This window comes from Perissodus microlepis, chromosome 23, assembly GCF_051167445.1.
Source record: "Perissodus microlepis isolate ML-2025 ecotype Zambia chromosome 23, ASM5116744v1, whole genome shotgun sequence".
NCBI lineage: Eukaryota > Metazoa > Chordata > Actinopteri > Cichliformes > Cichlidae > Perissodus > Perissodus microlepis.
In genome coordinates this window covers 16,150,440-16,175,483 of record NC_140482.1, presented here as the reverse complement: position 1 = coordinate 16,175,483, position 25,044 = coordinate 16,150,440, and the positions used below count along the sequence as shown (strand labels likewise).

At 39.3% G+C, this 25,044-nt stretch overlaps 2 protein-coding genes and 1 non-coding gene across 8 annotated transcripts; 1 reads left to right on the top strand and 2 right to left on the bottom strand.

Moving 5' to 3' along the window:
* Window positions 1-552: 552 nt before the first annotated feature.
* On the bottom strand, window positions 553-20,341 carry LOC146361094 (glycerol kinase-like). Of its 6 annotated transcripts, none has more exons than XM_084922612.1 (21): window positions 19,747-20,341; window positions 17,874-17,947; window positions 17,681-17,787; window positions 17,514-17,591; window positions 16,523-16,602; window positions 16,215-16,352; window positions 16,003-16,112; window positions 15,808-15,874; window positions 15,512-15,529; window positions 13,313-13,348; window positions 13,135-13,202; window positions 13,006-13,048; window positions 12,832-12,912; window positions 11,734-11,812; window positions 10,095-10,191; window positions 9,933-10,017; window positions 9,718-9,838; window positions 8,302-8,445; window positions 8,087-8,200; window positions 6,823-6,909; window positions 553-658 (listed from the first exon to the last, which is right to left on the bottom strand). In XM_084922612.1, the coding sequence occupies exons 1-21, from the start codon at window positions 19,837-19,839 to the stop codon at window positions 654-656; spliced, it is 1,725 nt and encodes a 574-aa protein (XP_084778738.1). In that variant the 5' UTR covers window positions 19,840-20,341; the 3' UTR covers window positions 553-653. The 6 variants fall into 6 exon arrangements, with proteins under 6 accessions (XP_084778738.1, XP_084778741.1, XP_084778737.1 ...); XM_084922615.1 differs by having other exon boundaries at window positions 8,114-8,200; window positions 19,747-19,988; XM_084922611.1 differs by lacking the exon at window positions 553-658 and adding an exon at window positions 4,139-6,180 and having other exon boundaries at window positions 19,747-20,012.
* On the bottom strand, window positions 20,111-20,182 carry trnae-uuc (transfer RNA glutamic acid (anticodon UUC)). The gene has a single exon. It is a non-coding gene; the product is annotated as a tRNA-Glu (tRNA).
* A 99-nt stretch (window positions 20,342-20,440) lies between the features above and the next one.
* On the top strand, window positions 20,441-24,248 carry wbp4 (WW domain binding protein 4). The gene is made up of 10 exons (XM_084922620.1): window positions 20,441-20,560; window positions 20,658-20,730; window positions 20,809-20,871; window positions 22,085-22,211; window positions 22,289-22,471; window positions 22,579-22,649; window positions 22,745-22,820; window positions 22,907-23,127; window positions 23,218-23,450; window positions 23,552-24,248. Coding segments are annotated over exons 1-10 (1,251 nt in total). The 5' UTR covers window positions 20,441-20,558; the 3' UTR covers window positions 23,754-24,248.
* The last annotated feature ends 796 nt before the right edge of the window (window positions 24,249-25,044 follow it).

Below are 25,044 nucleotides of genomic sequence, written 5' to 3'. Positions count from 1 at the left end.
AAAATAAAGGTTTTACTTTATGCATAACTGCAAAACATTTATTCCAACTAAATTCTACTAGTTTATGTTTGCAGCTCAAGGTGAAAGTCGAGATTAAAACACTGAAAACAAATTTATATGCAAATAAAGTACATTAAAGTAAGAAAAAAGGCTCTACAAACAGTTGGATTTAAGCCTATTTAGAAACATAAAAGATTAGCGGCGATCAGTTTATATGCAAATTAACTTTACAGTTTGAATACATAAGCAAACTTATGAACAATGCTGCCTTTTAACACCACTCAGTCCCAAACGCAGTGCAAATTTGAACTAAGTACTCTTCAATTAAAGCAGATTATTGTTAAATATGTCCTGTTTCTACATTAAACAGAAAACTTCCTCTTAGGTTCCAGCTTACCTGTCAAGTTCTGCGCATCTGCAGGATGAAGACCTGTGTTTTGTTACTGAACACCTGCATATAACTGAAAGCTCAAGCTCTGGATGACTTTAATTTGCTGTTGGAGCAAACCACTCCCCTGTAAAGGCCCTCGTTTGTTGGGATTTCCCCTCTGGGAGAGGAATACAGGTTGTGCTAGACTTTAAAAAAACAGATCTTGCGTGGGCGTTATGAAATGCGTGATAAGGCAGAATGGGATGGCAGAAGGATAACGTCCTTATTCTGAAACAAAGAACAGACAGACAGATTTTTACTACAAATTTCTGCTCAGCTTTTTAATACATATTTTTTAAAATCTGCCTTTTTGTTGGTTCTTTGCCTGCTTCAACTACACTTGATCTGATCCACTTCAAATTTGGCAGCTTTGAAGTGGATGAGATGACTTGTTTAGATCAGCATTTGTCATATTTGTCATACATATAGCATTTGAGTTTTTGAATGTTTCCCATGTGGTGACTGTGCTTTGCTCCACTCTGTGTGGAGAGTATACCTCACCTCTACGTTTAACCATCACCGACAGGTACTGAACTTACCCAAAATGAGTCCTTTAATCCCGAAACCAACTCAAACATGCCTTTGAAGGAATGTGGAAAAAATGAGAGCCTGCCAAAAAAATGTGACCTATGTCTGCACTTGTAGGTTTTATTGTTTTTACTAGGCTAGGTTGCTGAGGTACGCAGGCTGGAAGAATTGTGTAAGGCTCATTTGTTGATTAATGTTGTCAAAACAGCATGTCTTGAATGACCCAGGCCCCGTAAAAGGTCTTTCACTTCCTGGTCAGTCTGTGCAAGTTGTTAATAGCTTTAAGTATCTGGAAACATATATTGATGACAAGATAAATCTTATGGTTAATGCTGATTCCATTTACAAGAAAGCTAATCAGAGATCGGGGTGTTAAGAGGCTTTGGCGTTAGCCACATGTTTTTGGAAAGAGTTTGTTAGCTTGATTGAAAGTGTCCTTATATCCAATATCTCACTGTGGTAATCAGGGGCAAACTGAACAGGGTTGTAAGAACTGGAGGGGAAAAAATGATGAAGCTGTGTCATCAAGCTGTCTTAAGGAAAAGCCCGGTCTATTGTTGCTGTCCGTTAATTAATGCCCTTAGGACAACATGATTGCATGCCTCTAGCTAGCAAAAAGGTGTAGGAAGGGATCGTTTGTGCCAAAAACAATTAGTAAGCTGAGTAAGAAGATGCTGTGATGTATTTCTATAGTTGTATTGAAGTGGCACGATCTGAAAACTGCTGTTCACAAATGCTGTCCATCTAATCTGACTGAGCTGGAGCTGTTTTGCAAAGAAGAATGGGCAAGGATTTCAGTCTCTAGATGTGCAAAGCTGGTAGAGACAAACCCTAAAAGACTGGCAGCTGTAATTGCAGCAAAAGGTGGTTCTACAAAGTATTGACTCGGGGGGCTGAATAATTACGCACAACCCACTTTTCAGTTATTTATTTGTAAAAAATGTTTGGAATCATGTATAATTTTTGTTCCACTTCTCATGTGTACACCACTTTGTATTGGTCTTTCACGTGGAATTGCAATAAAATTGATTCATGTTTGTGGCTGTAATGTGACAAAATGTGGGAAAGTTCAAGGGGGCCAGTGTGTGTGTGTGTGTGCACACACACACACACACACATATATATATATACATACACATATATATATATACATACATATATATATACATATATATATATATATACATATATATATACATATATATATATACATATATATACATATATACATATATATATATATACATATATATATATATACATATATATATATATATATACATATATATATATATATATATATATACATATATATATATATATATATATATACATATATATATATATACATATATATATATATACATATATATATATATATATATATATATATATACATATATATATATATATATATACATATATATATATACATATACATATATATATATATATATATACATATACATATATATATATACGTATATATATATATATATATATATATACGTATATATATATATATATATATATATATATATATATATATATATATATATATATATATATATATATATATATATATATATACATACATACATACATACATATATATATATATACATATATATATATATACATATACATACATACATATATACATACATATACATATATACATATATATATATACATATATATATATACATATATATACATATATATATAAGGTGTATGAATGTAGACTGATAAATAAACAGTAATGTTTTGATGAACTGACTGATTTTTGACTTCAACTGAAGATGTTTTTTGGTTTTAATGTTGGTTTTTAAAAAATGATTTTTACTAGTCTGTTATTTTTTTTTGTTGTTGCTGTTGTTTTTGTTTTTACATCCATCTGCTGATTCAATTTAGGTTATACCTTGTGTACCCACATTGTGCTTTCACATGGAATGGATGGATCCATGCATCAATGTTGTTTACACCAGCGGTCCCCAACCCCTGGGCCTCGGACCGGTACCGGGCCGCGAGAGTTGAGGCTCAGGTGTGAAATGTATAGTTTTCAGGGTTTTATCGGTTTTCGGCGTTATTTTGTTATCGTTTTTATCGTTAACTCGGTTTTCCTGGGTCTTTTCACGTGTGTTATGAATAAATTTTCTTTTTTTCGGTACCGGTACTAGTTTTATTTTGTTGTATTTATCCGCGACACGTTAAAGCCCGGTCCATGAAAATATTGTCGGGCATAAACCGGTCCGTGGCGCAAAAAAGGTTGGGGACCGCTGGTTTACACCCTACCATCTGAATGTTGCAGCAGAAAATGACTCATCATACCAGCCGTATTTTCTAATCTAGTGTCCCGTTTTGGTGTGGTCTTCTGCTGCTGTAGCTCATCTGCTTCAAGGTTTAACACTTGCTAGTTGCTTACTGAATATTTTTTTCAGACAATTTTCTGTAAACTCTAGACGATTGCGCCACATTCAGTCACTTAAATTTAGTCCATTGTGATGTTTGGTTTGAACTTCAACTTGTCATCTCGACCATGTATACATGTGTAAATGCATTGAGTTGCTGCCATGAGACCGACTGGTTAGATATCTGTGTTAAAGAGCAGTTGAACTGGTTTGCCTAGCAAAGTGATTGGGTTGTGTGTTACATAAATTAAGTTTTGAATGCTTGCTCCAGACACGCACTTGTATTGTGAACAGTTATCTAGAAAGCTGCAACCTGCAGCAGGCTCATTCTGCACAGCCACAGTCCTCGCTGTTGTCCTCCTTGTCCTTGTGAATCAATGATCATCTCGATGTGAGCTGTTTAGCCTATTTATGATTTGCAGCTACAAACTCCACATTAGTGGTTGGAAGTTATACATTACTTTTTTTAAGCAGGGCAACAACAGTGTAACTAAGGAAACGAATACCTTTTCTTGCTGGCTGTTAGATTTCATTTCACTGAAAGCAAAAACGTACTGACTCTGCATTTGTTGGTCATGTGTCATTACACATCTCTCTAATAATGACATGTCACTTCAACAAGGAAACTGTCACTTGAAAAGCGATGGCATGCACATCCTTTTCCTCATTTCAAACATTTCTCAAGTCTGAGGGTTAGTTTGCAGTTTCTCTTTTACTGCAGATCTGACCTACAATCTTCAGAGAGGTCAGCACACCTGGAGCAGCAGAGTTTGGGTGAAATAGCTCTTTAATGTGACGGCAAGAAAAACACCAGTTCACATGACAAGTACAAATACTTTCCACTGTTGGTGCGTTTCAGGTAAGGACATGCAGGGAGGTGATGTCACTATTCAAAGCAATTTTCCCATTTCACAGTTAAAGGTCAGGGGGCAAATGTTGGCAGTTACACTTTGTTCTTCCATTGCTTTCCTCTCACATATTCATTTGTAAACTCTTTATATCACAACAGAATATTCAGCATTTTCACATCATAAGAGGGCTGCATAATTTAATAGTCCAGGGTTACAGAGAGCAAGCACAGAAACAAACATGTACTGCCTACAACCTTCCCAACCAGGGACGCTCGTACTTCATCAGGCCCGACTGAAACTTAAGCCCCGACCACGAAGCAAAGAGAGCCACTTAAAGAGCTTGTGGCGGTTTGAATCATTTCACTGGAGAAATGTTCTGAACCTTTACGTTTTAGTGCAGCAAGTTAAAGTTTGTTTCAAACGAGCATTCATTTGCATATCAGAAGCATGTTTTGCATGACCTGGAAACTAACTTCCATCATTTTAAATAAATTTTTTTAAAGCCCACAGAGACGCAACCAGTCGCTCAGAGCGACGGAAATCATGTTTACACATCGTAATCACGGCCTGTTTAGGTGCAACTTGCACAGTTTCGACGATTTCCCACTGGGTGTAGTGAAACTTAAGCGGAGCTCAACATGTTAAAAACAAAATATGTTTAGCTGTAATTGTGACTCAGAAATAAACAGGTTGCTACAGTTAATTAAAAAAAAAAAGCCACAAGCTTTGCTGTGAGCGATATTCTGCCGCATACACCTCCAGCCAAACAATGCAGGCAGCTAGCCAACATCACAGCTCAATCAATGTGGGGAGATAGAGGGGGAAAAGGGTGGGGAGGGATGCCTTCAGAGATTACATTCTGTTACCACCAGCATGAGCCTTTCATCAGGGTAGATGGCTGTTTTCACTGCAGCGATACCGAAAGTATTTCAGCTGCCACTGTAATTTGTTGATTTTTTTTTTTTTTTTTTTTAAATGCTTCACTTATTTTTTTATTTTTTGCTTATCCAGTACATTCAACAAAAAGCAGGTGTCGCCCAAAAATGAGCGTACCAGCTTAATCTGGATGATCACAGATGAATCTCAGGGTGAACCGACATTGTCAGCCATGACTAGGCTTACACATTGAATCCATTTTGGGCTGAACGGTAAACAAGTTACAACCTGCTGCTGCCGTTTTGTTTCCTGGTGTAAGAACATGCATGTGCGGCTTTCCTCATACACTGCACTCCCACGGATATCCAGTTGTCCCCATCCTTCGCTGCATCGCGTTTTTCCCACTTTTTGTTTTTAAACAACCGATCAAGTATGTACAGGTTCACTTTCACTAAAAGCAGACCCGTCAGTGCACCACGTCCCACCTGTCCCTTCAGTTTTACTACAGACTACCTCAAACTTTCTGTGTCTTAATCCCAACTGTTCAAAACAAGAAAAAATACATATACATCATACAAAGACTCGTTAGGACAGATCGTCTAAACAAAAACAAAGAAAAAAATTATAAAGTGCTCTAAAAAAGTTCCTGTAGCTCACCGTAGAGGGTCTGAGGGTTAGACAGTTCAAGGTTAACAGTGACAAACAAATTAGACAGCATCTCGCACTTACACATAAACAAGTATCTACATAAATAGTCAGAAATGCATCACCCTGTAAAAAAGGAAAGGAAACACTGCATGTGCAATGCTGCTAAAATTAATGGATACCGTACTGATGTGTTCTTTGCCACAAATAAAATTTTTTTAAAAATTAAATAACCATGAAAATGATATTGAAGATGTCCCGTTAGTCAGAGTTGTCCTGATTTCGTACTCGGCGGTGAGGCTCAGCAGGAGGTCTGTGTCTCTCTCTGGAATGATTTTTGGGTAATATTTCAACAAGAGCACAAGCGCTGGTCCTGTTTCCTCTCCCCCCCCCACCCACGTCAATTTAATGCCTCCAGAAATCACAGTCTACTTGTGGCCTGAAAGAAAAGTAACAAAGGGGCACACATTTCATTTTGAGAAAGGTTTACTCTCCACTAGAGCTGTCAAATAGTACTTATTACACTGTTAAAAAGCCTTACTAACACAAAAGCTCACCTAACGTCAAACTGTTCCAAATGAATGCTTGCAAAGGTAATTTGGTAATTTGTTTTTAAAAATCTGAACAGCTGGCACTACAACCATGAACAGGATGGAACACGAGCTCTTTTTATTATGTAGAGTGATAGTTGTCAAGTTAGGAAATCTGAACTTTAATTGAGCGACTTTGGAAACTTGTTTCCAAAAAAGTTCATCATGTTTAACCTGCAGTGTTTACCTACAACACCCTCAGTTACTTGTTTTTATTCTGTCACTCTATCAGAGCAGTTTTTAATGAGTCATTGTTCAAAATAATTTTCATTTCCTGGAACTTGCTTCACCTCATCAGTTCATGATCTGACTGAAACAAGCCTTTTTAGCTGCCATTACCCTCCCTTTAAGCTAACATTCCTGTGAATGCAAACAACAGGTAGGTGGAGCTTCTGTGTTCGCAACTGGAGCTGTGCGCCCGAGACATCTGCTCCACCTGTGACACACGTAAACACTGGCATCACGTATGAGTATAGAGTAGACATACTGACCTGTGAGGTATTTCGCTCCGATTAACATCAGCATGCTGCCAATGATGTAGAAGCCAAGCGGGACGCTGCTGAAGATACTGGTTTCACCTTTTCCACGAAACGAGCGCGGAACAGAGAAGAAGAGAGACGATGATTCTGAGCAGCGAACTAAAAACAAGTCAAAATGGCCTCTACCTCTGCACACTGTAGTAACATAGGAAAATATACACTACTTTGCAAAAGTCTTGATCCACTCGTCATTTCCTTATACTACCAAACCCCTGCGCTGCTTGGGTTTCAGGTAAAGATCCATATACTGGTAAATTTACCAGAACTGACTATAATAATATAACACATATGTTAGATGTCAAAGTTGAACAATATAAATATAAATATATTAAATATATTCAAATAATATAAATATATGTTGTAACATTAATTAGGAATAAACATAGATCTCTTAGAATCAGTATAGTGTGATTTTTGCTTCCATGCACCCAGAGTTTCTTTTCATTTCTTAAAGCAGTGTTGAGCAACAGTTCTCCAGAATTTTTCAAGGTCTTTCAAAGGTGTTCTTTGGACATTGGTTGCTTTTTCACTCATTTTCAGTCCAGTCCTTGTACCTGCCTATTTTCAGAGGAATGATTTTTGTTTGTTGTGACCTATAAATCATTCCGGCATAAAAAAAGCTAACTCAGGGGATGAACCAGTGTTGTGTCTACTCAAAGAACCAATTTTAAGCTTTGATTGGCAGCAGCTTCATTTATCAGCATGGCAATGATCCCAAACACACTGCTGATAAAGGAAAAGCATACCTAGATAGAAAAACGCACAGTAAAACCCAAGCAGTCATGGATTGGCCACCCCAGAGCCCGGACCTCAACATAGTACAAGAGTTTTTCACAGTACTGCATTTTATCTTAGCTTCTTGAACATATAAATGAGTTTTTCAGGAACAATATTTTAAAAATATTCATTGCAAGCACAGAGTTGCATGATAGTGTTAGTGACACAAATGGGGATGTTCTTCTGATAACAACAGAAGAACATCCCCATACAGCATAATAATCACCTAATTTGACTACACCAGATTACAGATTGAGCCTTGGATAAACTCATGAGCTTCATAATGTTTTGACTAAAATCACCTATCAGTAATATCAGGGCAGTAACGTTTTTTTTAAACGACAGGCGTCAAAATACATGAATGCGTCTTTTATTGTTTGAGGTGCATTTAAGTGTCATTCACTTTTTTTGATTTATGGCCTCGTCTTAGAGTTTAGACCTTTTCTGAGCTGTGAGTGCTTCCCACCGTTTCCATTGCAAACAGGCTCCATCGTCTCCCAGTTCATGGATTTCTCAACAGCCTTCTTCCACCGAGCATATCGAAACTCGCTCTCTGTAGAACACAGATAAGTGTGTTTACTTTTAAGCATCGCATATTTTAAGCATTATCTGATCTCATCAGCCAGCCAGAGCTCTGGCAGCAGCCCAACGTACCTTCGGGGTTGATTTGAGGTTCGAACTTCTCTGACGTCACTTCGCTCAGGTCCTCGGGGTTCAGACTCCAAACGCTCACCCCCTCTGCTGCTCCTGCTGCCATCGCTGCACCGAGAGCTGTGGTCTCAGGCATGGATGGTTTCACTGGAAATGGACATTATATTTACTCATAATTAGGGATGGGTATCGAAAACCAGTTCTTGTTGAGAACCAGTTCCCACTGTTTCAATTCCTTGGAATTGTTTGCCATTTTTGCAAACGATTCCCTTATCGATTCCAGTCGCCCCGAATGACGTCACCACGTTGCGGAACGTCATTTACCTGGCAGGAAACATGGCGGCTCAAACGCTCAAAAGTTTGACAACTGGGCAACTTGCAATACTTGCAAAGTGGATAACACGCGATAACCTTAAATGAATGTCATGTTTTTAATTCCGCTCCGTGAATCTCAACCCAGCAGCAGCGGTAACGTTTGCACGTCCTCTCCCGTTAATGCGGCAGGTAAATAATCAACTAACAGTGCATATTATGTTAGCGCGATCTGCCTTATTACAAAACCTGCCATTACTGTGCATTTAGGTGACCATGATGAGAGAGACAGAGTCTGGCTGGCTCAGATGCTGGCAGTTCTCGCTGCAGTCTACCGGTAGCGTCTCCTTTCAGGCCAGGATAGACGAATGTCACCAAGCAGTGACTAAGTTTGTGGTAAAAGGCCCATTTGCCACAGCAGATGCCCCCGATTTTCGGTAAGTGAATGTGTTTAATTGTAGGCAGGGACATTACTGGATATTCTTGTGTAATTGCTACAGAATAATTTATGTTATACTTTGTTATTGCTACAGAAGAATATTTATTTTATTATTTTACATTTACAATTTTTTTTCCTGGGGACCCTGTTACACCCCATTGAAGAGCCATAGGCTGGATCTCTTAAGATCTCACTGTTGGGTTTGTAAGGCCATGTTACTCCTAAATTTCTATCTTGTTCAAAGAGAAGATATAAAACAAAGTTCTAAGCTAATCGACCTTAGTGTTCTCCTTTTTTAAAAAGAATCGATAAGAGAATCGATAAAGAATCGAATCGTTAAACAGAATTTAAAATGGAATCGGAATCGTGAAAATCTTATCAATACCCATCCCTACTCATAATAATAACAACAGAAAAATGACAAATACATGTTATTATACATCATACTACATATGAAAAAACACTTATGTTAGTGGCTCAACTTAGAACAGCAAAAGTCAGAGGCCTATAGTAGCATTTCTTGTCCAATAGTTTTACATCAGATAAATAGATATAACTTGTGGTTGCATGACTGGTTTGGTCAGTGCTCAACAAATAACCGTGTCAACTTCCTTGTGGCATGACATGGATCCTTTTAAAAACTTGAGCGGAGTGAACGGCACTCCTACCAACAGGGATGCAGAGGATGTCCGCCTGCAGCTGCATCAGCAGTTCGTTGGATGTCATTCCTCCATCTACCTGGAGCTGTGTCAGCGGGATGCCGCTGTCCTGGTTCATGGCGTCCAGTATCTGCGCACATCATCATATCAATGTTGTTTTTTTTAAAGCAAAGGCAAACATTTCACTTGCTGAACACTAGTTTTCAAGAGAAGAAAGCGCAAACCTCTCGTGTCTGGAAACAGACGGCTTCCAGCGCAGAAAAAGCGAGGTGGCTCTTATTAGTGAACTGAGTTAGCCCGCAAATGATTCTGTGACATGGAGAAAGTTTGATTCAAACAGGTGCATTTCAGCAGACGCTTTAAGATGTTCACCACAGTCTCAGTACCCTCGTGCACTGGGCTCCCAGTAAGGTGCGTAAAGGCCCGAAAACGCAGGAACGAAGTAGCAGCCGTAAGATGTGCCAACAGAAGCAGCCAACTTCTCTGCAGCGGGAAAAAACACAAAACGGCAAATGAAGTAAAAATTCTGTGAACACTGATGTCATAAACAGCTGTCTAGTTTATACTTGAGATGGCACGATACCACTTTTTTATGTCCGATACCGATACCGATATCATAAATTTGGATATCTGCTGATACCGATATGAATCCGATATAGTGTGTTTTTTAAACAAAAAACATTTTTTTAATATCTTGCTGCTTTTTGTATAAGTTCATACTCAAGTTAAAAACAAAACAAAACACTAAAGCTATTCTGTTATACCTGTATGCAAAAAATACACTGCACCCAAAACATTTCATAGTTCAGCAATACTGATCAATCTAACAAACTTAAACCTACTCCATCCTCCCTATTCTGGTATTTTAAAGAGTAAGCAACCTAACTAATAGGGTTCTAAAACTCCCAGCAAAAAATAAATAATTAAATAAAATAGGGAACCACCCACCCTCCACCTCATGATGCTTAATCGACGTAATCAACTTTAATTTGATGCAGTGTGAAAAAAAATGAAAAATGCACAGAAATCAATTATTTTCCAAGAATAATTAAATAGATTCAACATCTTTCTTCAACAGAACTGCAGACTGCACAGATGGTACCTTCCCAAAGGAAAAAGTACTATAGCTTACTAGGGTATATTAGACTTAATAGTTACTATATACAGTAATGGACTTCTATACATTTTACATCAGATTAAAACTTTGGGTGTAAGATTCAGATAATTATTTATTAAAAGCTAGACATTTTAAATGAGAATACGAAAGAAAAGTATGTCTTTGTGCCCCCCTTTTCCCTGTTAATGCCCTATCGGCCCCCCTGGCTAAACTTTGCTAGAGCCGCCCCTGCACAGTTAAACAGCCGTCAGCTACACAGAAAAGGATCCTGGTGTAGAACGTAAATAAATTCTAAAAACAGCTTATCAAGCTTAAACGTGCTGCTGTTGTTCAGCCGCTGGTTTCCTCATTCTGGCCCGCAGTGGGCAATAGACAAACAAGAGAGACGGACTCGCGACAGAAAAGCCGATCAGCTGATCATTGATCAGTTTCATGATTGAAGTAGCAGCAGGAGAGGGAGAGAGAAGAGGCAGTCACTCCATATATCGGTTGTTAAGCTTAACGCGGGAATGCTTTACACACATTCAGAGATGAACTTACACACTTGCTTTACTTCTCTCTGGGATAACTTCCTCAGAGATGAAATGCCGGATTGCTAGCGAAGCTACAAATACACACAGCCCTCTATCACGTGACGCGCGCTGCTGCAACGTGCTACGGTTATGAGCCGAGTTACGCCATGTCGCAAGTTTTGTGAGGTGCTTTTTTGATATTTAATGGATCGGATTACATTTTTTTATTTTTCTACGATATCCGATCCAGTAATTTATGTCAGTATCGGACCGATACCGATACGTAATATCGGATCGGTCCATCTCTAGTTTATACATGTACAAAGTCAACTTTTATTATTCCTTTTACAGATAATCCGGATACACCACATGCCCCGAACCAAGAGCAGAACCTACCAAGTTCTTCAGATGATCCAATGATCCCGAGATTGTCCTGCAACCAGCGGACCACAGCTCCAGCGATGGCCACAGAGCCCTGACAGCAAAGAGCAGGAAAACAAAAACAATACATATTCAGATTGCCTGTCATTTCACAGATACTCACATTTCTGTATCCTCTTTGGAAGACTAAATGGGCCAAAATCTAAATAAATAAATAGCTCACTTAATAAATAAGAAAATTAAAACTACATGACAGTAAATATAAAATAAAAACTAAACTTAGCTAAAAAAAAAAAATAATTTTTTAGCTAACTAAACTAAAAGTTTCCTTGGTTTTTAGTAAAAAAAAATATAAAAAAAAAATCAATTTCAGCTGATAGGTGTGTTCATTGTATGTGTGTGTTCATTGTGAGTCCTATTCTGTGGAGGACTCTGAAACTAACCTGAGTTAAAAACAAAAAGTCAAAATGCAATAAAAGAATTAATAAAACCAATTACAAAATGCTAAACTACATTAGCTGCAACATACATATACTCACATCTGTATTAATCCCCCTATTTTATAATTTATTTCATTTTCTTTGTTTAGCTTTAATTCCTTCTTTTTTTTTTTTTTTCTTTTAAATTGATCTTGCTTTTGCAGTTCCTGCCCACTTTTCCCCAGTTGTATTTATTATTTTTAAACCTTGTTTATACATTTACACTACATTGAACAGGGGTCTGTCATTCAAATGTATACAGTGCCCACTGTGCCAGCTCAAATTTGAGAATAAAAACGTGACTTAGCTTTAAACACATTTTTGACAGATTTCTAAAATATTAGCATTTTCTTGGTTTTATGACATGAAATTCATTAAAATATTGGATTTTTATGAAAAATCATGAAAACCTTATATCGGAACACCTGAAAGAGTTTTAACTTCGTTTTAATAATAATTTGTTAAGTTATTTTTTTTTTTTTTTTTTACAAAGTCAATCATGTGTTTTTGATTTTGGCAGTTTTTGTCCTCCATACTTCGGAAAAGAGCTGAAGGATTAGAGAGAATATTATGAAAGTGGGCGTTATCGTTTTGATATTCATGTCAAATATCACTTTATTTATATATGCTGTACCTCCAGTGCATAACAGGCAGGCTTGTCCCGACCAAGTTTGTACGCCACAGTGGTCAGAAGTCCGTGCTCTGACATCACAGGCTGTAAAACAGCAGACACAAGAAAAGTAGCACTCTATGTAAATGCCTGTACGATGGTACCACATTGTTTAAACTCAAGTCTTAGGTAGAGGACCTTAACCCCAGTGTTTCGCAGGAGAAAGCAGCCAGTCCCATACCTGAAACATAATAAACTCATACTTAGCTGGATTTTTAGCAAAGGGGTCAAGTTTTAATAAAAAGCAGACCGATAAATACCACCTACGTGTTTTTAGCCTGCCCGTCCTGAAAGCACATCTGTCCAACAAGCGCTGCTGACTGATCCCCAAGACACTGTTTATTTTTTAAATAAAATACATACACATATTGGATTAACCTCTCACACTGCATGACAAACACTAAAACAATGTTAAAAAATTAAAAAAAAATTAAGTCAGACTTACCCCTGATATTGGAATACCTGAAAGAGCCCCTGATTTCTGTCAAGAGAAAAAAATGAAAGCAAGTATAAGCGCCTAACAGTAAAATGGCATCAACTGTCTCTTGTATTAAGTAGATGTTGACACTCATGCCTGATTATAACTGTTTTTTGTTTTTTTGTTTTTTTTTTGTTGTTGTTGTTGTTAAAATCTTAAACCAATAGCACAAAACCTCAATTTTAACCACTACGAACAATAGCCTGAAAACAAAACAAAAAAGAAAGGGGGGGGGGGGAAATTCATCATTATTTGACTGTATGAAGCCAAATAACAAAAACATACTGCTGAAATTTGAATTGTACAGAGTTTAGTGCAACAGTGAAATCACAGTGAGGGAAACAAAGGCGGGTGAGTGTGAACCTGTATCTACTAAAATGTCTTCACTCCTACATGTGGCTTCGGTTTGACATTTAAAAAGAGAACACATAAAAAGTCGGTGAAATAAAATCATGCCCAAGAGTGAAGAGATTTAGAAGATGGGATGCTGGAGGAGAAGAAGATGGTCCACCAATGACAACCACCCCAGGAGCATGCCACCACAGTGAACAGGGTCCATCTAGCACATTTCCAATAGAGCTGACATGGTTGTGTACTGGCTGTGAAAACACTCACTGGTCTTTTCTACTTTACAGTTTCTCTGCTCTGTTGATGGCAATGTCTGCAATCGGTCACTTGGGGGCAGCAAATTGAGCTGTGATAAGAACAATGCTTTATAATGACTGAGGGGAAATCTTTGGAGCAAATATTACTGACATTATTTAGTGTTTACAGTTTGAAAATTCTTTTTTTTTTTTTTTATTTAGATGCTTATTAGTTTCACTGTTATTATAACATGGAGAGGATTTTTTAACGTGTGGTAAGATTTGAGTACAGCACTTTGTGAACGCAATTAACTCACAGTCACATAGACGTCTTAAAGGGCCCACTATACCCACAGCTGTGGACCTCACGAACAGATGCCAGTTGGCACAAGCTGCATTTGATATTATTTTGGTTGATAGTGAACTTCTATTTGGCTGGCTGTAGCTCAGGAGGCAGAGCAGGTCTTCTACTAATTTGAAGGTTGGTGCTTCGATCCACTTTCCAGTGTCCTAGCCAAAATATGGTTGGGCAAGATGGTTAACCCCAAAGTAACTCTCCGATGCATCGATGGGAGTGTAAATGTGTGTGAATGTTAGATTAGAAGCACTTCCATGTAGAAAAGAATGCATGTATTAATGAGGCATGTCGCTATAAAAGAACCAGTCCATCTACCTCTCTGTTTTTGTAACCTCGCATGAGTGCTGCATGTGGGATCATGTCAGTTGTTGCCAACATTTCAATGAGACATCAGCGTGGAAGGTCAGAGATTGGCAGATTATACAGAGAGAGATGTTGCAAGAATTTCAACTTTGAAAAGCAATTTGATTCCAGTTTCGTTTTTCTCTGCTCCCATACCTGTAGTCATTCAGAGGTTTTGTCTGAGCGGCAGCACAACCAATGTGGCGAGTGTAGTTGGCCCTTGTGTCCCAGTGGCAGGTGGGTCACTCATTTGCCTAAACACTTAGCATACGACTGAGTAGCATTAGCAATTTATACCAAACAGCCTGTTTTGTTTATGTTTTTTTTTAGAGCCCGGCTGAAGTCAGGGCAAAGATTTAGTTTCCGTGTATGCACAGTCACTCTGGATCTACTCAAAATGGGTGCATGAAAGAAAAAGAGCTGCTTTACCATGTGCATTTGGGCTCAGCCAAAAACAAAAAAACCCATGCCCACCCAAAGCATCAACAGGCAGGCTGCAGTGATAAACCTTTCCTAGCGTGACAAAGACTAAAAGTAAAAACACTTTCTGTATGTTTTTATATTTAGTTACTAAAGTCACATCATAGTGAAAATAGATAGTGAAAACGCTGATCTTTCTTCAGTTTATTCATAATTCTTGCTTTTTACCTTTTTACATTGTTTTTCCGTATTTGGCTACACAGATATCACAATAGCATCTTATCAGAGGTTACTCTTATTCCCACCTCTACTCTAAATGCTTGACGCTTAATCTAATGGAAACATTAGCCTTCATATGAATCTTGGAAATGCACTGAGTGATGGTGTGTTTGTGTCGGGTTAAAAGCAGGATGGGTTGGCTTTGCATGTGAGGGAAAATAGGGATGGTGAGTTCTTACTTACCCGGCTAGAACATATTTTCTACCAGTGAGAGAAGAGAGACAATGGCACACAAAAAATGCCTAAAAGAATTTCTCAATCAACTTTCATGCACTTAAACAGTCTGAAAGCACACTGAGGTAAGTACAAACACAAAACAAAACTCTTATCTATCATCTTTTAGTGTCTCGCTGGATGAGGCAATGCACTCTCTGAACACTAGAGTCACTCTAACAGTGAAATATTTAGTGTAAAAAGTTAATATAACCACAGATTATAGTGATTTTTGTGATTAGGAGAGACAGTGTGCGTATGCTTACCATAAGGCCGTATATTTCTGATGAGCTCCTCACCCTGGGTAAGATCTCCATAGGAATACCAAAATATCTGATGGCATTGAGAGGTGAGACTTCAGCAGAATAATTTTAGAGGTGTTATAGGTGGTATTTCCCCACCCTCTTCACCAATATGATAGAATACATAAATAACTATGATGTGACTTTCAGCTCTCATACTTGCAAAGTTCTGGATCCCAGTCCATCGTGTGAATGTTAAACAGCATGGTTCTGCTGGCGTTGGTCACGTCCGTGCAGTGGACTCCGCCTGACTTACCCCCTGTCAGACACTGCGCCACAAATAAAGAAACACAAATAAAGTCAACATAGTTTTCCACTTTATTCAAAAAACATGTCTATGACTTCTCTTAAAGAAGGAAGCCTGTGACTACCCAAATAAGCCAGGAGTCGACTGTGCCGAACATGGCACGGTGCGAGACCACAGCTTGGTGGACCTCGTCCACGTTGTCCATCAACCAGCGAAGTTTGACGGCGCTGAAGTAAGTGCTGATCGGGAGCCCCGTTTTATGCTGCAGGGTGGCAATGACATGAATGTGAATCTCTTATGTGAGGCCATACACAAAATACACAGGGATTAAAAAACATTACATACTCAAATAGATGAAAATAGCCAACACCATCCTACCTAAACTGCACTCAACAGAACAAAAGTGCAAACTCAAACACGGATCAACGTTACCTTCAAGTGGTTCTTATTTCTTCCTGGAGTTTTATTTATAAGCCGCTCAACCGTTGACTGAGTCCGCAGGTCCAGCCACACTAAATAGAGGCATGGCAGTTATTTCACAACATCCACAATCAGACCAACAGCACCCTGATGTAGTAACAGTCATGGCTGCTTGTGTTGAACATGGCAGTGTATAAACCAGAAATCCCTGCAGGCCAAAACATTAAGCGATAAATGCTCTTGTGCCAAGCTGATGCCAGCTGGGTCCAGATTTCTTGTGTCCTCATAAAGATGCAAAGGTGGGAATTCTGTTGGAGGAAGTCAGGTGAGGGGGAGCCAATAAAAATAAAGTTGGCTTTTTGGAGGGAACTGAGAGGCTGCATACACTCACTGGCCAAATTATTAGGTACATTTTCCAAGCAGGGTGCTGGAAACATCCCTCAGAGGTTTTGGTCCATAATAACATGACGGCATGCACATCCATGATGTGAATCTGCTGTTCCACCACAGTCATCTACTTATTGTGAGATTGGTGGTTTGATCCCTCGCTCCTCAAGTCTGGAAGTCGAGGACAAAGATACTGAATCCCAAGATGCCCCCAGTGCATTCATTAGAGTGTGAGTGTACGTGTGTGAATGAGTGAATGAGGCTCAAACAAAAGTGAAAAGCACCACTTTATAACTAAAACAACATGACAAAGCAAAAATTGAAAGGTTAAAACTACACAAAAAGAAGGTGTTCAATTGAGTAGCTAAAATAAACAAAAATCTAAATGAATATAATCAAGTTACACCAGGTAAACAGCTTAATAAAATAATAAAGATCTATAAAGTGCCTTTATCTATACAAATAGCTCAATAAATTCAAAAAAGCAAGATTTAAAAAGCGAATAAATAGAATATCAAATATCAGGTGGCATTAAGGAGTTAGTGCTTATTTCAATGCTAATGTCAGGTCTGTAGGACACACATCAAACAAGTCGCACAGAGATATCAGACTGTACCGATTGCATTGTAGAGAGGCTCCCCCGTCTCTTTGTCCCAAACAAGCGTGGTCTCTCTTTGATTGGTCACTCCAATAGCTGGACAAATTTAAACAGCAGAGGTTTCAGAGCTTTGAAATGGATGAAAATGGCGCTCAAGTGGCAGCATGGACCCCATGCGCACATACCTTTGATGTTGGAGATGTCAATGTTGAGCTGCGTCAGCTTTTCACATGTCCGCTCCATGCACTCGTACACCGACTGCAGGATTTCTTTGGGATCCTCCTCCACCCAGCTTAACATCACGAGAAGAATCCATTTTTAAAACAGATGAACATGTGTGGTGTGACATGGAGGATTTTCAGTAGTTTTATCACTCACCCTTCTTTTGGGAAGCTCTGTTTGATTTCCACCTGATGATGGCTGAGGAGCTCTGCTGTTTTTGAATTAAACACCTTAAAAGAGACAAAACGTCACAGTGCCTTTACAGATAGGATTCTGGGAAAGCTTCCCAGGCCTGCTTTTTTCCTGTTTCAGCACAACAACATGAAAGGCTTTTCCACGCCATCATTTACATTTTCCCAGCAGCTGTGGGCTTTAAACTGTCATTTGTTGAATCCCAAACCTGCTTTTCTAGACTCTATGCAGCTGCCATCAAGGAAAAGAAAATTAAAATTAATTAATTAAAACACTCTGGGAATATTACAAACATCTCATCTCATGCACCACTATCTTGAGATGACGTTAGCCAAGCAAACTTGTATTAAATTGACATTGGACAAACTCGACAAAGCTACTTGCTAATTTTGATTGGGCCGATGACTTGATCACACAAGTAATAATAGGACAGCAAACCTCCTTACATCCACAAATGCCATCTTATGGCAACAATAATGGCAGGTTTTAGTGCCAGTGTTGGTATGTTTGACATTCTGATTTAGCAGTAGAAAAAAAATAACTGAAGTGAGATAATTTAATCTTACAGGATAATATCATTTTTGATTTAAAAAAATTACTTTAAAGACATAATTTGCAGTTGAAAAAAGATGATACATTGCAATCCATGTTACAGCAATATTTAGCATATCGCCAAAATGTTAAAAATATTGTATCGTGACTGAAGTACTGTGACAATATTTCACTATTATGGGGTCTCTGGTGATTTCCACTTCTACTGGGGGCTGGAGTTTATCTAAGCTGTCACAGGGCAAGAGGTGGGGTACACCCTAGACAGACCTGACATAGCAATATGCAACCAGTGTTAGAGGAAGCAAGTGTTAAAGCGATAAGCAGTGTAAACTCTGCACAGCATATGTCACCCCAGGACAATTATCACCTTCAAAAATACCTCTGCACGTGTCTTGTGGTATTAGATGCAAAGATACAGTCGGTGCAAGAACACTGGAACAATAAATAAAATAAAATGTGCAAAACTACATAAAAAAAATGTAAATAAATAAAATCAGCAAAAATATTACCTTTTACTTGTTATGAAACGTTTAAATGCCACAGAACACACATTCACTTCACCCATGTGTCTTTATCTGACCGCTGAGGTGACTCAGAGCAATTAAACTCTTGGCACTCAACTACCAGCCACACCCAAGGACATAAATAAAAAAAAGAACACGTGTTAAAACAAAAGTAGCTGACTGTTTTGGGTGTGTGGCTCGTCTTCCTTTCTTTTGTTAAATACATTAAATTATACATACGGTCTAACGTTTCTGTCTTTTTTTTTTGGTAATACTATGTAATTTATATTTCTTGTATTACTATTTGAGTTCGGTGCTTTATAGGAAAGTTTACTACTTGTTAACTGAAACTAGCGCATCCTTCCTAGCTTTATTCTTCTTCTTTTTTTGCCTCCATGTCCTTCATGTGCAAATCTTTGTCAACCATTCCTGGAATTGAGGCCTACATGGTACAAATTTCCCTTTATACAGATTCCAATAGAAGCTCAGAATCAACATTTATTGGGAAAACAAGAACCAGGCACGATCACCCAACTTGATGAATAAGGTAGTTTATCTTATGTTTTGTTTTTTTACAGGGAGCATAGACTGCTACTGCAGTAAAGTGAAACGATACCAGACATTTGTTATAAATATATAGATTTTCTCTGTAGATACGGTACTGTGAGTTCCCGTATGAAAAGCACAGCCAAGGACACCGGCGGCTCTGTCCACAGTCATTTAAATGTGACCCGCTAGCTAGAGGAGACCCTCCTGCCCCTGCTGTCTCCGGTTTGTCTTACCAGAAAGCGGGTGGAGCTCGTGCCCTGGTCGATAGCAGCAACCAGTGGCCCCAGCATTATCCGGTGGGAAGACGCGGCCATGGTGCCGTTCATGGGCAGCCCCGGAGCTACGGGCACGGAACTGTACAGGAAACCGATTATTCCCACCGGCGAAGCGGTTCCGTGCTCAGGCAAAGTCGGTGGGTCAGTCGCTGCCTTCAAACGTAGCGGCCACTAGTGATGACGCAACTGTCTGTAATCGTGTCTCATGCGGACCAATACAATGTTCCCAAGAAAATTACCATTTTCAACGAGCATTAGGTGCTTGAGCTGAAGTGTAAGGCGATTCTGGAAAGTTCTGCAGACTCACTAACAAAAACAGTAGTTCCCATACCGGGAGTCGAACCCGGGCCGCCTGGGTGAAAACCAGGAATCCTAACCGCTAGACCATATGGGACGTTAATTAAAGGGTGTGATGTCGGATATTTATATCTCCATTTGACAGTTCAGTGAGTATGGCTGTAGTAAAAAAGTGCCATATTATGAACGAATTTAAGTACGTCCCTCTAGGGTGTTTGAAAGAGTCTATGGCGTAGCTGCTGTTTTCTAAAAACCTTTCAGCAGGGTGACAAGAATACGGGCCGCTTTCTTCTTTATCCACCAGAGGGACATCATACATCGAGCTTCCGTTTGACTTCCGTCTGTGTTGTTCAGCGGCGGCTGTCGATGACGTCATCACAAACGGACCATGTTGTCATTCTTGAAATGAGTGAAGCGGTCATCTTCACATTTTCACAAGTTCTTCATCGTATTTTCACCACAGAGACTTAAAAATGTAAGTAACGGGACAAGACTCTTGCTATTTAAGCTCTGAAATATATAACACGCATGGCCAGTTATTCAGCCAGTCTGACTGATTTCTGCATTTGTAGGGCTGACTACTGGAAGTCACAACCAAGGAAATTCTGCCAGTACTGCAAGTGCTGGATTGCAGACAATAAGCCCGTGAGTATACAGGAAGATGTGGCTCTGTGTTACCGAGGACGGCGTCCACGCTAATGTTTCTCGTGTTTTTCTCTGCAGAGCATCGAGTTCCACGAAAGGGGGAAAAATCACAAAGAAAATGTGGCTGCCAAAATTTCAGAGGTACTGACTTTTATTCTGTTTTTTTTTTAAATATACGAAGTAACAGGTTATATAATATTATCAAATTATTAAAATAATTGAGCAAATAATAAAATTAAGATCTATTTTGTAGCATCCACAAGTCTAGAAATTGAGCTTCATGCATCGTGCTAAATTAATTTACATTCATATGAAAAGCTTCCCATTGAGGCCTTCAGTCTGTTTACTTACAAAGACACAGGTGTCTGTAAAAATCAATAAAGTCTTGAATTACCTGGGATCTACTATCCAAAGCAATGGACAGTGCACAAGAGAGGTAAGATGATTTACATGATGGTAGTGAGACCTGCTAACAAAACTATAAACTGTCACAGCCTCCAATGTATATACTGTATATGTAGTAACCAGTTATTCATTACTTTTTTTTATTCCATAATTTATCCCAGCATCTTTAAACTGCACCATTGTACCATTACACATATGTATGTGGTATACAAGTTGTTATTGTTGCTATTGTCTGTACCGTCTGTCTATCCTGTTTACTTCAATAGCGAAAAACTTGCAGACTGGTACACTTGGCCAGCAAAGCAGATTCTGATTTCTTTGGAAGTGACCAGCATGTACAGGATTAGAGGGACAGCCCAGGTCAAGTGATTTGGAGAGAAAGTTAGAGAAGCAGGCTGAGATGGTTTAGACATGTGTGGAGGAGGGATAGTGAACATATTGGACAACATGGAGCTGCCAGGCAGGAGGAAAAGAGGAAGACCTCAGAGGAGGTTCATGGATGTAATGAAGGATGACATGCAGAGGGTTGGTGTGACAGGTGAGGGCGCTAGAGATAGGATGAGATGGTGGCAGATGATCCCCTAAAGGGAGCAACTGAAAGAAGAACCACATAATACACACATATTTTTTTCTTAAATATTTGTCACTATAATATCACAAATTTTATACTGTTTACCCTGACTCCTTCCTTGAACAGGCTCTATTTTTGATTTATTTTAGCTTTATTATGCATAAAATGGCCCCCAGTACACGGTCACACAGGGCACACTATCATTATCAGTTTGTGCTCGAGTGACACACACGGGCATGAGCAGCCTGCCTGTCTTGGCACCATTCTCACGACTGGCACGAGAGATAAGGTGCAGCCATAAACACAGCTGACTGCAATACTGTCTCCCTATTGGCCACAAGCCACTGCCACTCATCTCACCCTATCTTTCTCCTGCAGATTAAGAAGAAGAGCATTCAAAAGGCAAAGCAGGAGGAACGCATGTCCAAAGAGTTTGCTGCGATGGAGGAAGCTGCGTTGAAGGCCTATCAGGAAGATCTGAAGAGGATGGAAAGAGAAGCGCAAGGTAATTGTCAGGGGATGTTCTTTAACCTGTGAGTATAAGTCCTTGGATTTATTTCAGCGGAGCATCTTTGTGTTTAGGTCTAAGCTCTCCGGAGCAAACGACAGCACGGCCACAAGTTCAAGTGAAACCCCAGCCAAAGAAGCCACAGAAGAAAGCGGCGAAGGCAAGCGGTAAGGTTAGACAGCAAACAGAAGAGCAGGTTTGGGTTGAAGGCCTAACAGATGATGGACACACGTATTACTACAACACAATAACAGGAGGTGAGGAATAATGGAAAATGTCGTGAAAGTCTGTCTGTTTATAGTTTGTTTAGTTTTTTTAAATATATTTCATTTGATTATTGCCTTTGTCTGTTTATATATGACAGAATCTAAGTGGGAAAAACCAGAGGGCCTCCAGGGAGCGAGTTCAGCCTCTGAACAGACTCAACAGACTGGAGTTAATATCTGTTTTATATAATATATATATATATATTAATTGAATTACAAATGGGGTGTTCTGTTGCTCATATATCTTAATATTGTTTCTCCTAGAGTACTTCAGGCTCTGCTTGGATGGAAGCTGTCAGTCCTGATGGTTACACATACTACTACAACACAGAAACCGGAGGTGGAGTGTTTCTCTTTCTAAATTAATGGCTTCTTCTATTTCATGTCATCTGTGGGATTACATCCATTTTTTCCCTCACCCTTCAGAGTCCAGCTGGGAGAAGCCTGCTGACTTCCCCCCTGATGAGGTGCCTGGATCCAGCTCTGAGTCCAACCAAGAAGGAGAGAGTTCAGAGGATCCCGTGACCCCTCAGCCAGAGCCTCTATCAGGAGAGGAGGAGAGTTCCAACGGGGCCCCATCATCTCAAGAGGCTGAAGCCCCTGAGAAAACCAGCCAGCAGCCCAAAGTGCCAAAGATCAGCTTCAGGGTGAGTAGTTCAAAGAGAAGGCGAGAGTCTGTATAGACGAACTTCACCTTCTTCTTGTTACAGTTCAGGTTTCCTGATTTTTGTTGGCAGAAAAGGAAAGCAGAGACGGAGCCATCAGAAAAAGAGGATGAAGGTAAAGTGAGTGACGACAGTCCTAAAGATGACGATAAAGAGGCGACAAAAGTTGAGGAGGTCCAAAACACAACAGCTGAACCGGAGAAAACAGAAGAACAGGCGACACAAAGGGAAACGAAAGCCAAGAGGCCAAAAGCTGCCAATCCATACGGAGTCTGGGAGCAGATCCTGCAAGAAGAGGATCCGTAGTAAGTGCAACATCTTTGAGTCGTTACACAGCGAGATCCTACATATGTGTGCCGGCAGCTACTAAAGAGCTTTTTCTTTGTCTCTTTTATTCTCATTTCAGTGAAAATGTGGATTTGCAGCTGCCTGAAGTGGAGGGAAGCACTGCCAGCACTCCAGCAGAGCTGCCCCCGGAGCCCAAGCCGAAGTTCAAAGAACGCATCATCACTTCCCTCGGAGAAGAAGGCGGTCCGGCATCGTTCCGAAGGAACAAGACACAAAATGGCAAATCGAGGAGCCTCCGACAGAGAGACAAAGACGACTGACCCCCCAACAAAGCCACAAAAACAATAACGTCTAAGTCAGGATGCCGCAGAATGAGACTTTTACACTCAAAGAACTTCTACTAAAAACATTTTGACATTTTATTGCATCTATTGGATCTTTGATGTGCAGCAGTTTCAGGAGAAATTGGCTCGAGAAGTTACAAATTCTTTAAAATGTGTTTTTCTAAGTTTTAACCACTGGGTACAGTCTTTGTGTACAATAGCTGGTGATTTAGATAGGTTGGTATGATGTTGGGCGTCCTGTTTATTAATGTGAAGAATTTTCTCAGCAAATCAAAGAAACATTTTCTACTTCAATATCTTTTTTTTTTGTTTAAGTAAGTAAGGCATCCAACTGGAAACATCAGTCTAATATTTGTTAGCTGAAGTGAATAATTGCTATACTTTTATAAAGCAGTGTGGATTGTAGTTATTAACATGAGAAATATGTGATGTCAATAAATAATGACCTTCCAGTTAGTGGGGAAAAAACAACTTTAGAAAAAGGCTTGGCTTTTTTATTCACGCCAGAAAACATTTACTCAAAATAGGAGCTCAAGTGGTTGTTGGTCATGGCACACATGCTGGGTGTGACATGCTTTTATGGGTCAGAGTGTGTGTATAAAGCTGATAGGTGGCTTTGCCGCACCCTGATTGGCAAAGAACCATGAAAGACGCAAACAATAAACAACACTTTGACTTTCAGTTTATAAATCTATATTAGGATCTCAAAGCTCACACACATTCTTCACTTGAGGTTAGTATCTCTATGAAAGAGATAACGAGATAAAGTACTTTGTTGAAACCCAGTGGAGACGTGGAGAAGGGTAAGAGAGGAGAAAAAACATTATTTCTGGTGCAGTTCAAGACGACTTTATTTAAAATTGCAAAGTTGGGCATTGACCTTGGTGGAGGATGAACGTTCCGAGTGTCATCCTACTTCAGGAAAGGTCACAACAATACACCGAACTATATCAATACAGTTATTTTATTAGGTACCCTTTGCTAATACCAGTTGGACCCTTTTTTTTTTTTTACCTAAAGAGCAATCTCAGTTCTTTGCAAAGCTTCAACAAGGTGTTGGAAACATTCCTCAGAGATTTGTCGGCTGCACATCCATGATGAGAATCTCCTGTTCCACCACATCCCAAAGGTGCTCTATTGGATTGAGATCTGATGACTGTGGGGGCTGTTTGAGTACAGTGAACTCATTGTCATGTTCAAGAAACCAGTGTGAAATGATCTTAGTTTTTTGACATGGTGTGGGATCCTACTGGAAGCAGCTATCAGA